General features: G+C 29.9%; 1 protein-coding gene across 1 annotated transcript in view; it reads left to right on the top strand.

Annotated features, from left to right (window-relative positions):
* Positions 1 to 10,690: 10,690 nt before the first annotated feature.
* Nepl16 (Neprilysin-like 16) overlaps positions 10,691 to 15,427 on the top strand; it is a 273,327-nt gene continuing 268,590 nt past the window's right edge. The window contains exon 1 of the mRNA XM_065514988.1: positions 10,691 to 10,990. Within this exon, the coding sequence (XP_065371060.1) occupies positions 10,814 to 10,990 (177 nt within the window). The 5' untranslated portion in view covers positions 10,691 to 10,813. The remainder of the gene's footprint in view (positions 10,991 to 15,427) is intronic.

Here is a 15,427-nt window from a genome sequence, read left to right as displayed (position 1 = left end):
TGTATTTTTTGAAAATCTAATACAAATTTTGTTTAGATGATGAAATTATATTATGATACTTGAGTTTTTGACAAATATTAATACTCAGTATTGCCGTCTATAAATACTAGGGTATTCATTCGACTAATGATCGTTCGATTAATCGAATAATTTCTTACGAATAATTATTCGAACAATTTAAAAATGACCATTTTCGAATAACGAATAATTCGAACAATTTTATGTAGAATAATCGAATAAAACGAATAAATGTTCATATATATTTAAATTTATTAAATTGCTTAAAATTTTTCATAACTTCAAATTTAAATAAGCAATAATGACTCACACAAATTGTTTTGTTGCTGAAATTCGACAAATAACTAAAGACAAAGGGACTTTCGATCACTGTAGATGAGTGTTCCGATAGCTACTTCTATAAATATATAAATATTACTACAAGAACTTACATTTATAAAAACAAATCTTTCAAAATTTTTAACATAGGACTTGAACCAATGAAAATAAAAGGTACGGAATAAAATATCAAATAATAACTTAGATTAAAGTGGAGTTGAGATGAAGGCCATGATCTTAAAATATATGTATATAAGTGATGTTATTAACCGCATACGTAAGTGTTGCAAAATATTTAATAAATCGAATGATAAACACAAATATTGCAAACTAACGTTTTGCTGCAAGAAAAGCATGGAGTTCGTCTTATACATTATTTTGAACATCGTTGAAGATCTTTGTCTAACATGATAATAAACTTTTTGCGTATTTGTAAATGCGTGCACTGCCTGACTTCAAGTTAGCCAAGTTCACTGACAATGGTATCAAACTTTGGACAGATTCCCTTTATTGTGTAATTCCCCAAGACCACTTTATTAAGCAAAGATTCGGTAACGTTGATAGAGCTTGAGGGTATAATACAATTTGTTATAAATAATTTAGAAATAGTGAATAATTAATTAATTAAAGAATTAGTTACTCAATTTAAAACCCGAATTAATGAACTACATAAAAAAGTTTTTAATACGTTTATATTGTATTTGAATTCAGGATCATGTCCCACTAGCTCAAAATTTTTAAATCATAGCTCCAAAACGGAAACTAAAGAGTTTGCTAATCAATTGTTTTGTAGATTGTTCGGGAGTTAATCTGAGCATAATATTTCTGTTGAAAACTTAATGATGGACTTTGTTTTCGAATGTTTTTTACCATTATCAATACTTGAATTGTTAACTTTAACGTTATTTTTTGTTTTTCAACAATAAAATATTAAAAAAAAATTTAAATTATTCGAATAATTCGATTAATTTTAAACGTGTGATCGAATTATTCGAACAAGTTAAAATCTCTTATTCGAATTATTCGTTTTATTCGAACAAGAGAAAAATCGAATAATTCGAATACCCTAATAAATACCTTATGCGATATCCGATAATAGTATTAAAGAGTGAAAAATAATTAAAACTTCTATCAGTAAAGAAATGCTCTGATTCTTTTGAGCGCAGAGCCAAAATAAATGCTGGGTTGAAGTTGTATAAGGTTCAGAAAGTTTCAGATCGCAATGCGGTAAAAAACTTAGAAGCAAAAGAACGAGCGAAAAAATTGAGCTCAAATTTTATTAAAAAATACAACTGGTGATGAAACTTATGTTTTTCACAACTTCCGTGATTGTTTTTTATGTGGCTGATGAACGAGGCAATGCTCAAGAACAATACCGGACAAAATATAACAGCACATAGGTTCTTCCTTCCCGATTTGGCATCATAACACCATGGAAAAGGCCCTTGATATTCAATCAATAATGTCAATTTTGTACCACGGGAGGCAAATCCACCTCCACTTCCTTGTATTGGGCTCTTGTAAAAAACAATTGAAGAACACAGGAAAGATATCGCAGGATATGTCCGATTTTAATCGTAAGTGGACCACATCGTCAAAAATGTAAAGGAAGCAACTATAAAATCTTGAATGGGAGGATTTCCGGAAAAAGTGGATAAATTTATAAATATTTATTTTGTTTTTGTAATACAATGAGAAATGCATGTATTTTTACTTCGATTGGTATTAAATAAATACTCCCTTTGGAAGGCAGCTAAGAATATTAAGCCACCGGTAGATGGTCAAAGTCCGATAAGAAAATCTGATGGTTCCTGGGCACGTAGTGCAAAGGATAAAGCCTTAGTTTTCGCTGAACACTTAAGTAATGTGTTCCAACCAAACCCCCCATCAAATAATTTTGCATTGGGGGATTTACCTGTTCGGATAGGAACAGACTCCGAACTAATTAATGTTAGTATAGAAGATGTTCAGAGGATCATAAAGGACAATCTTAAACTAAGAAAATCTCCAGGTTATGATTTAATTACACCTTCCATGATTGGAAACCTACCAGATGTGGCAATTATTGTGCTCACAGTATTATTCAATGCGATCTCGTCTCTAGGAGTATTTCCGAATGATTGGAAAATCTCCCAAATTATAATGATACCCAAGCCAGGAAAGGATTTGACATTGGCATCATCCTACAGACCTATTAGCTTATTGCATTGCTTGTATAAACTATTTGAGAGAATAATCCAAGGGAAAATTTTAACATTCTTAAATAGTCAAAACATTATCCCAGATCATCAATTCGGATTCCGTAAACATCACGGAACAATTGAGCAAGTTAACCGCCTAACTGGAGAGATACGTTAATCTTTCGAACTAAAAAAGTACTGTTCGGCAATATTTCTAGATGTTGCCCAGGCTTTTGACAAGGTAATAAGGTCTAATACACAAGATTAAATGCTTAATGCCTTCTAGTACTCACAAAATACTAGAGTATTACCTATCGGATCGCTTGTTTAGGATAAAATGCGGCGATTATGTGACAAGAGACTATGCGATCAATGCTGGTGTACCTCAGGGAAGTGTACTTATTATACACCTCAGACTTGCCCGAGTCCGAAGAATTAACCATTTCCACCTTTGCAGATGACACTGCAATTCTTAGTTCTCATGTGGACTTAAATGTAGCATCTAGAAACCTTGATAATTATCTCAGGCACGTGGAGACGTGGTTAAAAAATTGGAGAATACAAGTGAACGAAATTAAAAGCAAGCACATAACGTTTTCACTTAGGAGAGGAAATTGTCCACCAGTGACACTAAACAGTGTGAACATCCCACAGTCTGACCACGTTATATACCTTGGCATTCATTTAGATAGACGTCTTGCTTGGCGTCGGCACATAGAAGCCAAGCGGATCCACATGAAACTAAAAGCTTCTAATTTACACTGGCTAATCCATCACCAATCGAAATTAAGCCCTAACTGCAAAGTCATCTTGTATAAGACAGTCTTAAAACCAATTTGGACATACGGAATCCAATTATGGGGAACAGCAAGCAATACCAGTATAGATATTATACAGAGGGCACAATCCAAAATTCTTAGAACTATGACGGGAGCTCCATGGTCAGCGTTGCCGCTTTGGTCCAATTGGACCAAAATTGGTAGTTTTATGTTAACAAATTAACTTTTGGTAGTTTGGTTGGTTTGTTCCGATTTTTGTCGAATTTTGGTATGTTTTTTGAATATGTATTTTTAAGAACAAATTAACAAAAAACTTAACAAAAAAACTATGTTAATCCAAAATAATAAAATTATTTATAAAATATGACGACAGAATTATCTTAAATTTTTTAGTTTAGTCAAGTAAATGTGTACGTATTTAGTAGTGTTCAGTTCAAAAAATGCCAAAGGCTTTGCAATACTAAAACTTTTAACGTATTATACATTTAATTTATACATTTTAAATATTTCAAAATTATAACACATATTATTTAAATTGTAGTTAAAAGAAGTAATAAGTAGTGAGCAAAAACATTTTTCTTTTAAAATTTCAATAATTTATTTTCGTGAGTGATTTTCAGGAGTGGGCAGCTATTACCAATTATGTACCGATCGCCATTAAACTTATTTGTGTTGAATTTTGACGGCATACCAACACTTTTAGGAGTTTTATGCTCCTTAAAATAAGTTTTAGAAATGGGCCTTATATGGGGCTTATGGTCAATTATAAAACGGTTCACACACAATTTTTAGATGTGACATATTTATGATTGTAGTGTAATTAAATAATATTCATCCTCAGGGTAATGCTATAGCAGCAATAATATAATTTTAATTTAACTATTAATTTTGAAAGGAATCCAAATAGCATTTCACAAATATTTAAAATTTGGTAGGTTTTGGTAGTTTTTAATCTGAAATTTGGTAGGAATAATATTTTATGAGTGGCAACGCTGTCCATGGTACATAACCCCCTGTCTATACCTGATAAATTTTTATCATGATAAACGTCAAAATCGTTGTCAAGATAAAAAATTATCAGGTAAAGTCTTCATTTATTAGTATTATTGCTTCGTTATGTCAAAATTGTTAGTGCTTTTGCTCAGACAACTTTGTCTTGACAACAAACGTCATTAATTGTTATGATAAATAAAGTATAGACAGGGGGTAAGAAACGAGAACATTCACAGAGACTTAGATGTACCCTTGGTCAAAGATGAATTCAGAAAAACTCGTGAAGCGTATTTATCAAAATTACATCATCATCCGAACCCGCTCGCAAGGCTACTTACGGTAACTCAAGATAGCTCAAGCTGCGTAGAGCTCATCTAATTTTCCAAATATGATTCTCCACTGAGAGAACAATAATTGCTTAGTTTTAAGATTTAATTACATATTGTAAGGCCTAGAAATTAAAGGTAGGAATAATATTATAATAAACGTATAAATAAAAAAAAATATATTAAATATTTGTAATTAATGTAATATGTATTAAATAAATAAAAAAATGTAATACATATGGGGCATTTCATGTCAAGTGAACCAACTTTTGAAATCGATGTCTTCCGATCGGGATGAAATTTGCACCAAGGTCTATTGGATAGTAACTCAGACACAATTTTTCAACAACATCGGTCGAGAACTCTCTGAGTTATAGGGGGTAAAATTTTGACAATTTGGTCAAACAGGGGTTTTTTCTTATCCATGTAACTTATTACCTATTGTTCTTAGCAAAATGTGTCCCAAATAGTATAGATAGCTATTTCTTCGATCTTTCGAAAAAAAATATTTAAAAAAAAAAATAAAAAATTTTTAATATTTTTTTTCCGAAATCAAAAACTTTTTTGACTTTTTTTTAAAATGGGTCCTTTTTTTTTTTTTTTTTTTTTTTTTTTCTTAAAATAAAGTTTAGATATTTTCCTTGAACACCTACTTGGTCGCTTAGTGGGATGCGAGTGGGATATCTATCAAAATAAATATTTTGTAACTCAAAACATAAAATTTTTGACTTTTTTTGCAAAATCAAAAACTTTGTTGACTTTTTTTTTTCAAAATGGACCCTTTTTTAATCTTTTTTTTTAGGTCAAACAAAAGCTTAGATATTATCCTTGAAGACCCTTTTGGTCGCTTAGTGGGATACGAGTGGGATATCTATCAAAATAAATATTTTGTAACTCAAGATATACAATTTTTGATTTTTTGGCAAAATCAAAAACTTTTTTGACTTTTTTTTAAAATGGGCCCTTTTTGTAATTTTTTTTTTGCTATAAAGAAAGCTTAGGCCTATTCCTTTAAGATGGTTTTGATCGCTTAGTGGGATGCGAGTGGGATATATATCAAAATAATTGTTTTGTAACTCAAGACATACAATTTTTGTGTTAAAACATTTATTTTGATAGATATCCCACTCGCATCCCACTAAGGGACTAAAAATATCTTAAAGGAATGGACCTAGGCTTTCTTTTGAGCAAAAAAAAAAATTAAAAAAGGGCCCATATTGGAAAAAAATTTTGATTTTGCAAAAAAAAATTAAAAAAATGTATGTCTTGCGTTACAAAATATTTATTTTGATAGATATCCCACTCGCTCTAAGGGACTAAAAATATCTTAAAGGAATGGACCTAAGCTTTCTTTTGACTACAAAAAAAAATTAAAAAAAAGGGCCCATTTGGAAAAAAAATCGTATTTGCAAAAAAAAAAGTCAAAAATTGTAAGTCTTGAGTTAAAAAATATTTATTTTGATAGATATCCCACTCGCATCCCACTAAGCGACCAAAAGGGTCTTCAAGGATAATATCTAAGCTTTTGTTTGACCTAAAAAAAAAGATTAAAAAAGGGTCCATTTTGAAAAAAAAAAAAGTCAACAAAGTTTTTGATTTTGCAAAAAAAGTCAAAAATTTTATGTTTTGAGTTACAAAATATTTATTTTGATAGATATCCCACTCGCATAGATAGCCCACTCGCATGGATAAGAAAAAACCCCTGTTTGACCAAATTGTCAAAATTTTACCCCCTATAACTCAGAGAGTTCTCGACCGATGTTGTTGAAAAATTGTGTCTGAGTTACTATCCAATAGAGCTAACCTTGGTGCAAATTTCATCCCGATCGGAAGACATCGATTTCAAAAGTTGGTTCACTTGACATGAAATGCCCCATATACATATTTCGTTTTTTAACTTTTTGTTAGGTTTGATTCATTTAATTTTAATACCGGTATAAATACCGATATATTAGTTTTATACCGGTATACCGATACCGTTATAATTTAAACACCGTTACTGATACCGATACCGAAATAATAATAAAATTAATACCGTTACCGATACCGTTATTCGTTTCGGTTGCCAACCTTGAATTTTATGTAACTTTATATTTTTAGATAATAAAACGCATCGTTTTGCATTAATACGTGAAACTACAGCGTTTATTCCCTGAAAAGTGTTTTATTATTTCTATCCGTTGTTACTGCTGTAACATTGGCCCATAATCATAGTCAAACAATAAAGTCGGTTCTTTTTAGAAACAACTTTAAAAGAAATAAAATAATTATTTTGCAACTATAGCTATGTACTCTGTTCAAAATTCCGTGCGAAATGCTGTCAAACTACATATAAAATATTTGGAATGAAATATATGCGAAATAATTTTGCAAAAGCAGTACTCTGTTTTTATTGTGGAAAACATGTGAAATACATCTGGCAACCTTATTTTTCCACACGAAATAACATAAGCAGCACTTCTTTCGCACGAAATTAAAACTGTCAAACAGCATATAAAATTTTTCGCATGAAAAAACCATAATTTTTCGCAAATATGAACAGAGTACTAGGCTTATAGTCAAAATTAATGTGTGTTTTAAATTGAACCGACTTTAACTGGGTGCCACCTCAAATGTGGAAAATGTTTTCATACAATATGCAACATAATATAGACAAGTGGCATCGCTGAACAGCTGATATAGAAAAATAAAAAAAAACAAAAAGGTAAACAATAAAAGTAACCGGGGCAACTTGGCCAATTTTGAAAAAATAATTTTAACGTTTTTTCAAAAATTTAGTTTTTTCATATATTGCATGCAAAATGTTTATACTTACATACTAAATGTAACTTATGAATTAAAACTGACTTAAAATAAAGGTTTATATTTGCATGCAATATATGAAAAAACGTTGACATTATTGAAAGAAGGCGAGGTTTGTGGAGCTTCTGAAGAATAAATATAAACTTTTTATATTAGTATTTGGTATTAGTGAAAAACTAGAAGATTAATATTTCATTTACATTAAAAACTAAAAAAATTATAATACGGTGATTTCCCATGAAGAAAAATATAAAATTTTAATTAATGTAAAATTTTAACGGTAAAAGATATCATAACAATATTTGGAACTAATATATATCTACATTAGGGTTCTATAAGTCGATTGTTCAAACAATCGATTTTTTCCTGAAAAAAGTCGGAATCGACTTTTTGTTCGGAAAAAGTCGAACAATCGATTATGTTATCTCAAAAGTAGAATAGACGATAAAAGTCGACTTTTTAGATTGTTAAAAAAAATATTAAAAACTATTGCAATTTGGTTCACTTGCATTTTTTGTAGTGTAATATATGTAAATAATAAATAAATGTTTATATGTAAAATAAAGCTTTTTTCTTACAACATTCTTCCAACTATTATCGCTTTGATAAATTTCATTTTTATTGCTAAACATTAAATGTAGAAACCATGTATTTTTTACAAGAAATGGTAAAAAGTTGAAAAAAGTCCATTAACTAAAAAGTCGAAAGTTCGAAAAGTCGACGGCAGAAATTTTTCTCATTCCCTTTTGAACTAACCCACAAACTTCGTCTGTCTGCCTCTCAATTTCTGCATTGTAAAAGCGGACTAATTGTTCCTCCCTAAAACGGGGAAAATGTGTTCCAAAAACTGAGTTTTTTTAGAATAGTGCCCACTGTTAAGTTATATACCTTGTGATAGTAAACACTTTGAATGTATTTCAGTAACATATAGGGCTATACAAATATGGAACTTTTTCGCTATACAAATATGAACAGCTGATATAGAAAAACAAGTAAGAGTGCTATATTCGGCTGTGCCGAATCTTATATACCCTTCACCAAATTATACTTAAAAATTGAAAATATTTTTAGGTAAACAAAATTTAATTTTTTTTAGTTGTTTTTTTTCATTTTTTGGAAAAAAATTTTTCGATTGTTATTTTAATTTTTTTTTTTTTAAATTTAAATTTTTTTTTTTTTAAATTTAATTTTTTTTTTTAAATTTAAAATTTTTTTTTTTTTAAATTTTTTAAATTTTTTTTTTGGTTTTTTAAATTTTTTTTTTTTGAAAAAAAAAATTCGGGTTAAAATTTTTTTTCCCGATTTTGACCCATTGTAGGTCCAACTTACTATGGTCTTATATACGTCGTTGCAAATGTCTTTGAAATATCTATCATTAGATATCCATATTGTCTATATTAATGTCTTAGTAATCCAGATATAGGTCAAAAATAGGTAAAAAATAGAGGTTGTCTTGGTTTTTTTCTCATATCTCAGCCATTTGTGGACCGATTTTGCTGATTTTAAATAGCAAAATTCTCGAAAGCATGTCTGACAGAATTATTGAAGATTTGGATCCCGAAGATATCTGGGGTCTTCAGAAAACTGATTTCAACAGACAGACAGACAGACAGACGGACAGACAGACAGACAGACAGACAGACAGACAGACAGACAGACAGACAGACAGACAGACAGACAGACAGACAGACAGACAGACAGACAGACAGACAGACAGACAGACAGACAGACAGACAGACAGACAGACAGACAGACAGACAGACAGACAGACAGACAGACAGACAGACAGACAGACAGACAGACAGACAGACAGACAGACAGACAGACAGACAGACAGACAGACAGACAGACAGACAGACAGACGGACATGGCTTAATCGACTCCGCTATCTATAAGGATCCAGAATATATACACTTTATAGGGTCGGAAATGAAAAATGTAGAAATTACAAACGGAATGATAAACTTATATATACCCTTCTCACGAAGCTGAAGGGTATAATAAAAAAAAACAAAAAGGTAAACAATAAAAGTAACCGGGGCAACTAAAGAAAAAAAGTTGTTTGTGGTGGAAAAATGGAAAAGATAAGATTAATATCATATTTAGGATATTTTGGTACTAATTTAATTAATAAATGTTCAATAATTGCAAAATCTCTACCAATATCTTGTAACTTAAACATTTTTCACATTTTGTCGAACATTTTTACTTGGCGAAGAACAGCTGATGCTGTTGTTAAATGAGTTAAAAACAGCTTCAGCTGGTTTTATATTTACAGTCGACTTTAACGTCAAAAGTATATTTTATCTTGTCTATGGTAGACCTAAAGTCCACTCTTAAGTAAAGACGACTTTATTTCTCTTAAAATATACTTTATTTCTGACTATGATTATGGGCCATTTAGTTTGCTGCTGCAACACCCCCCTTTAAGTAGCTGTAAAGAGCATAACATGAGTAGGCTTTGTCAATTTGGCAATTTTGGTCATGTTAAACAATTCATCTTGCGCAGGCCGTTGGTATAAATCACACATATTTCACTGTCGAAGTCTAAATACATCTAAAATTAGTTTACCGTGTGCGTTTCTACTAGTTTAATTCTCTTTTTTCATGTTAAAACAGTATTTTTGGATTTAAAAATGTGAAAAGTTCAGCAAATAAATAAAATGTAATCCACACAACTATTTTCCTGTCCACATGTGTATAAGATGAAATTATACTGCAATATATATGTATGTACGCCTGCTATACTGGATACAAAAACAAATATTTCTATAAAAGCTTTTTTAAGCTTATTTATAAAAAGCGTTTTGTCTCTGTGAGACATTCATAATGATTGGTACCATAAAGCTTAAAAGCTTTTAAGCATTTATGGAAATTCCAGGGCTACATTTCCATGCTACTTGACATGTGTCACTCACAGGCCATAAAGAAATATTTAAAGAAACGAAGAAAGAATACAATAATCAACAACACAAAACATCCAAATTAATTACTTAGAATTAAAGATATTAAAAATTTAAAAAAACTTATTTTCATTATACTTGAATTTGTTTACATACATACATATCTACAATAAAATACTTCGTTGGTATATACTTACTACACAGTGTATTCCGGTGATTGCGATGAAAATCAATAACAGAGTTTGGATCGATGAGTAAAAAAATGTTTGTGGTAATTTTAAACAATACATTTTATACAAATATACATACATACATACATAAATAAATATGAACATTTGTTCTTTTGTTTGTTTATCGTTATAGAAATGAATTCTCGTAATATTGCTGTTATATAAACAATAAATGACATTGAATAGCAAAGGGATACATTTTTATAGAAGCAAACACATACACATATTAACAAAATTACTGTTGATAGTTGTGGAAGAGGAAATATGGGTACAGCCGGAGTAATAACAACTGCAAACCCTAGCGGCAGTAGTCACTCAGCTCTTCTGCAAAAGCAAATGTCATTCAAAACGTCCGTTGGTGCCAATCAATTATCAAAAACTGATGAAATAGAAGTTATTGAAAGTGGGCACAATGATACCTCATCAGCACGCTACAACAAGGTAAATTTTTAGTACTATCAATATCAAGCGGTTTAGAAACGTTTCTTTTGGTAATAATTCGGAAAATGGGAGAGATATCCTAAGGAAATTTCACAATGTTGGAGCTTAGGGTTTTGAGTTGATTTACAGGGGACATTGAATGGCCCCTCAAAGTTGGTCACTTCGGGTCTCCCAAAAATCCATTTATGATCCGAATGACCTAATTTCATTTAAAATATAAATAGTCCTTGAGAAGGTCTATAAAAATATGTGTGGTTTATCTCTTTTAGTTCAAAAGATATTTAGTTTTATTTTTTTAATTTTGATATGGCGGGACTACGGAGGGATTTTTAAAATATCAGCTATGTTTCCGATATATGTAATTCTAAATAAAACTTAATGCATAAGCGTGTAAAATTTGGCTCACGCCATATCTAACTTGGCCAATTTTGAAAAAATAATTTTAACGTTTTTTCAAAAATTTAGTTTTTTCATATATTGCATGCAAAATGTTTATACTTACATACTAAATGTAACTTATGAATTAAAACTGACTTAAAATAAAGGTTTATATTTGCATGCAATATATGAAAAAACGTTGACATTATTGAAAGAAGGCGAGGTTTGTGGAGCTTCTGAAGAATAAATATAAACTTTTTATATTAGTATTTGGTATTAGTGAAAAACTAGAAGATTAATATTTCATTTACATTAAAAACTAAAAAAATTATAATACGGTGATTTCCCATGAAGAAAAATATAAAATTTTAATTAATGTAAAATTTTAACGGTAAAAGATATCATAACAATATTTGGAACTAATATATATCTACATTAGGGTCGAACAATCGATTATGTTATCTCAAAAGTAGAATAGACGATAAAAGTCGACTTTTTAGATTGTTAAAAAAAATATTAAAAACTATTGCAATTTGGTTCACTTGCATTTTTTGTAGTGTAATATATGTAAATAATAAATAAATGTTTATATGTAAAATAAAGCTTTTTTCTTACAACATTCTTCTAACTATTATCGCCTTGATAAATTTCATTTTTATTGCTAAACATTAAATGTAGAAACCATGTATTTTTTACAAGAAATGGTAAAAAGTTGAAAAAAGTCCATTAACTAAAAAGTCGAAAGTTCGAAAAGTCGACTTTTTAAAAAATGGTAAAAGTCGAAAGGTCGACTTTTTGTTTCAGCTATAGAACCCTAATATACACGGCTTTAAAAATAAAAAAGGGACTTAATTTAAAGTTTAAATTAAGTCCCTTTTTACAATACAGAAATTGAAAGGCAGAAATTTTTCTCATTCCCTTTTGAACTAACCCACAAACTTCGTCTGTCTGCCTCTCAATTTCTGCATTGTAAAAGCGGACTAATTGTTCCTCCCTAAAACGGGGAAAATGTGTTCCAAAAACTGAGTTTTTTTAGAATAGTGCCCACTGTTAAGTTATATACCTTGTGATAGTAAACACTTTGAATGTATTTCAGTAACATATAGGGCTATACAAATATGGAACTTTTTCGAGGATCGGTTATTTGCGTTTTTAGAATTTTTTTTCTCAAACCTAATTTTTTTCTCTCACAAATTCAATATGTATAAGAAAATTTTTCAATGAAACAATTTTTTATCTATTAACCCAGATATGCTGACTGTACATGTAGTTCTTGTTGACAGGATAAATCACGTAACGTGACTCACGTTTATCAAAATACCATTTTTTTTTTGTTCACATACTTAGTACTCACCAATACCTCATGGGAGATTGTGTGATCGCATTATTTTTTGCTACTATTTTTGAGATATTGAATTTTAAATTTGTGATATTTTCATAATGCCCATATTCAATCATTATGGACATATCTCGTTTGTACGGAAAGTAAAATTTTGTACATTTACAAGTGAATAAATACTATATTTTTTGGAATTTTTATTTATGAAGAGTAGCTTCATTGTTATATGCATCAATGTTCCATTATTGCGTTTTAGTTTTGTTGTTGTGGCCCAATGTCTTCTATATTCGACGACATAAATAACCACTTTTTTCAATAAAATTTTAAAAAACTCTAATTGCGCTGGTTTTTATTTTTCATTTCCTTCAAAATAATATAAAAGTAATTTTAAAATGATCAAGCTCAAGCAATCGGCATATCTGGGTTAATGATAAGCATTACACTTTTACCATAGAATTATGTTAAAAATATTAGGCTGTTCATTTTTGTATAAAAAAGCAAGTATATACAGTAGCCCAAGAAAGTCTACATACAGGAAAAATTATTATGTTACTTTAATTTAAAGCAGTTTTTTTAGTTTTTTTTATGAGATATATAATAATACATGTCTTATGTCGATTTTAGCAAAAAAAATTCAAATAACGCCAAAAAGTTCACCGTTATTAGAGTTATTGATTCTGAGTAAAATAACGAAAAATTTATTCTCGGTTTACACCTACTTTTGGGTGTGCGGGGCTATTAAGTTTGAACATAAAAGCCCAAAAAACCAAAAAAAAAATTCGTTATTTGACTCAGAATCAAAAATTCTAATAACGGTGAAATTTTGGACGTGATAGGAAATATTACTAAATCCGACTTAAGTGATGTTGTTTTAATTTTTTTTAGTGTGAATTTATTTTTTTAACAAATATATTTCATTACTTTTAATTTACAAATACAGCTTTCAACGAAAGAAATTTAATTTGAATTCCTGTATGTAGACTTTATTGGGCTAATGTATACTTACATAAGTATAAGTTACCGTAATTTTAATTATGGAAGGGCACATAATTCACATTATTTTAATAATTGTTTAAATCATAATTACTTTGGAATTGTGTACGGTGTAAAGCAAAAACAAAAAAATTAAAGTGGCACCACTGAATTATAAGCTGTTTACTTTATAGCTGTTGTCTTTAAAATAATGCAGTAGGTTCCAAGGCGAATTTATTACAGGTGACTAGAGTTGTCAAATATTCGTCATATTCTGAAAACCGGTTTTCGAATAATTCGAAAAAGCTTAATTTTTAAAAACCGGTTTTCGGTTTTCTCTATCAAAAACCGGTTCGAATAACCGGTTATTAGCCTTTTTTGTCAATTTAAGAATTGAGTGGCAAGGGTATATACTAGGCCGGGTCGATTTCTTTCACGAAAAATCGTATAGCAGAAACGCAATCTACGGAAAATTCTATGAAATTCTCCCCAAGAAACCATAGGTCTAAAATCAAATCCTATCATGCGCATTTCGTCTTTTATCCAATGATATATCAGTATATTAGAATTAATTTCAAAAATTTGATTTGTGGGTATCATAATTTTTTTGAAGGTTTTTGCGTAAATAAAATAACGTAAAAAATAATGGCGTCCTTTTTTTTGGAAAATGTCCACTCCTTGTGATGGCAAAAACGGTTGAATATATTGCAAAGCCGATTTCACCAGTCGATTCGGAATCAAAAATTAATACAATTGATGTTTTTTGAATCCTTAAAAATAGTTCCAAAAACCCACAACAGGGGGCGCAAATCTCATTAAAAAATAAAAAAAATAATTTATATATAAAAGTGGATGAAAAGCCATTTTAAGCTTAGCAAAACTGCACCAATATTTCCTTTCTATCACTAACCGTTAAAAAGTTATGTGGCTTCAAAGTTATTTATTTAACAAGAAAATAACACTAGTTTACAAATCAAACATTTTTGTTTGCTCATGGAATGAAACTTATATTTTCGAGAAGAGCTAGGGACGCTAGTTAATTGACCATTTTTTGTTTCCCTTCTATACGTCCAAATTTTGAGATATATGGGTTTTTATTTTTCCCCTGACCTGAGTACTACTAATGCATACTGTAGTGTACCGAATTGTGGTAATTAGGTATTCACATCGTTTTTGGGTACATAACACTCTGGCGAAGCTACTAGATACTTTCAGAGTTGTATTCTTTTGACAAATTCCAAAAAAAATTAACGGGAAAAAAATAAATACTGTTTAAAAGTACACCTTTCCTGTAGATAAACGTTAATAAATCGCTATTAAATACAAAACTCTAAAGTAAAAACTATTTTAAAATGTCTTCTGGAAAGTGTAAAATAAACCCAGACCATTTTTGTTTTATTTGCGGAAAAATTATTCAGTGAAATCAAGGTTTTCCTATAACACAAACACTGCAAAATGCTTATTTACATTAAAAAATTTCGTAAAAGCTTTAGATAAGACAAAACCAGCATTTCAATATTAATGCAGCGTGTTCCCAAGTCTTTCCGAGGCTAAACTAAAAGAAGGCATATTTGTGGGTCGTCAAATAAGAAACATTTTGGTTGACACCAAATTTGAGTGTCTATTAACCGACGTTGAAAATGCAGCATGGAATTCTTTTAAACTTGTTGTTCAAGAATTTTTGGGGAATAAGAAAAGTCAAAATTACAGAGATAATGTTGTGAATTTATTACATAATTTTGAACTGA

The sequence above is a fragment of the Calliphora vicina genome, chromosome 1 (assembly GCF_958450345.1).
Source record: "Calliphora vicina chromosome 1, idCalVici1.1, whole genome shotgun sequence".
NCBI classification, from domain to species: domain Eukaryota; kingdom Metazoa; phylum Arthropoda; class Insecta; order Diptera; family Calliphoridae; genus Calliphora; species Calliphora vicina.
This window is presented reverse-complemented; position numbering and strand designations above follow the sequence as displayed.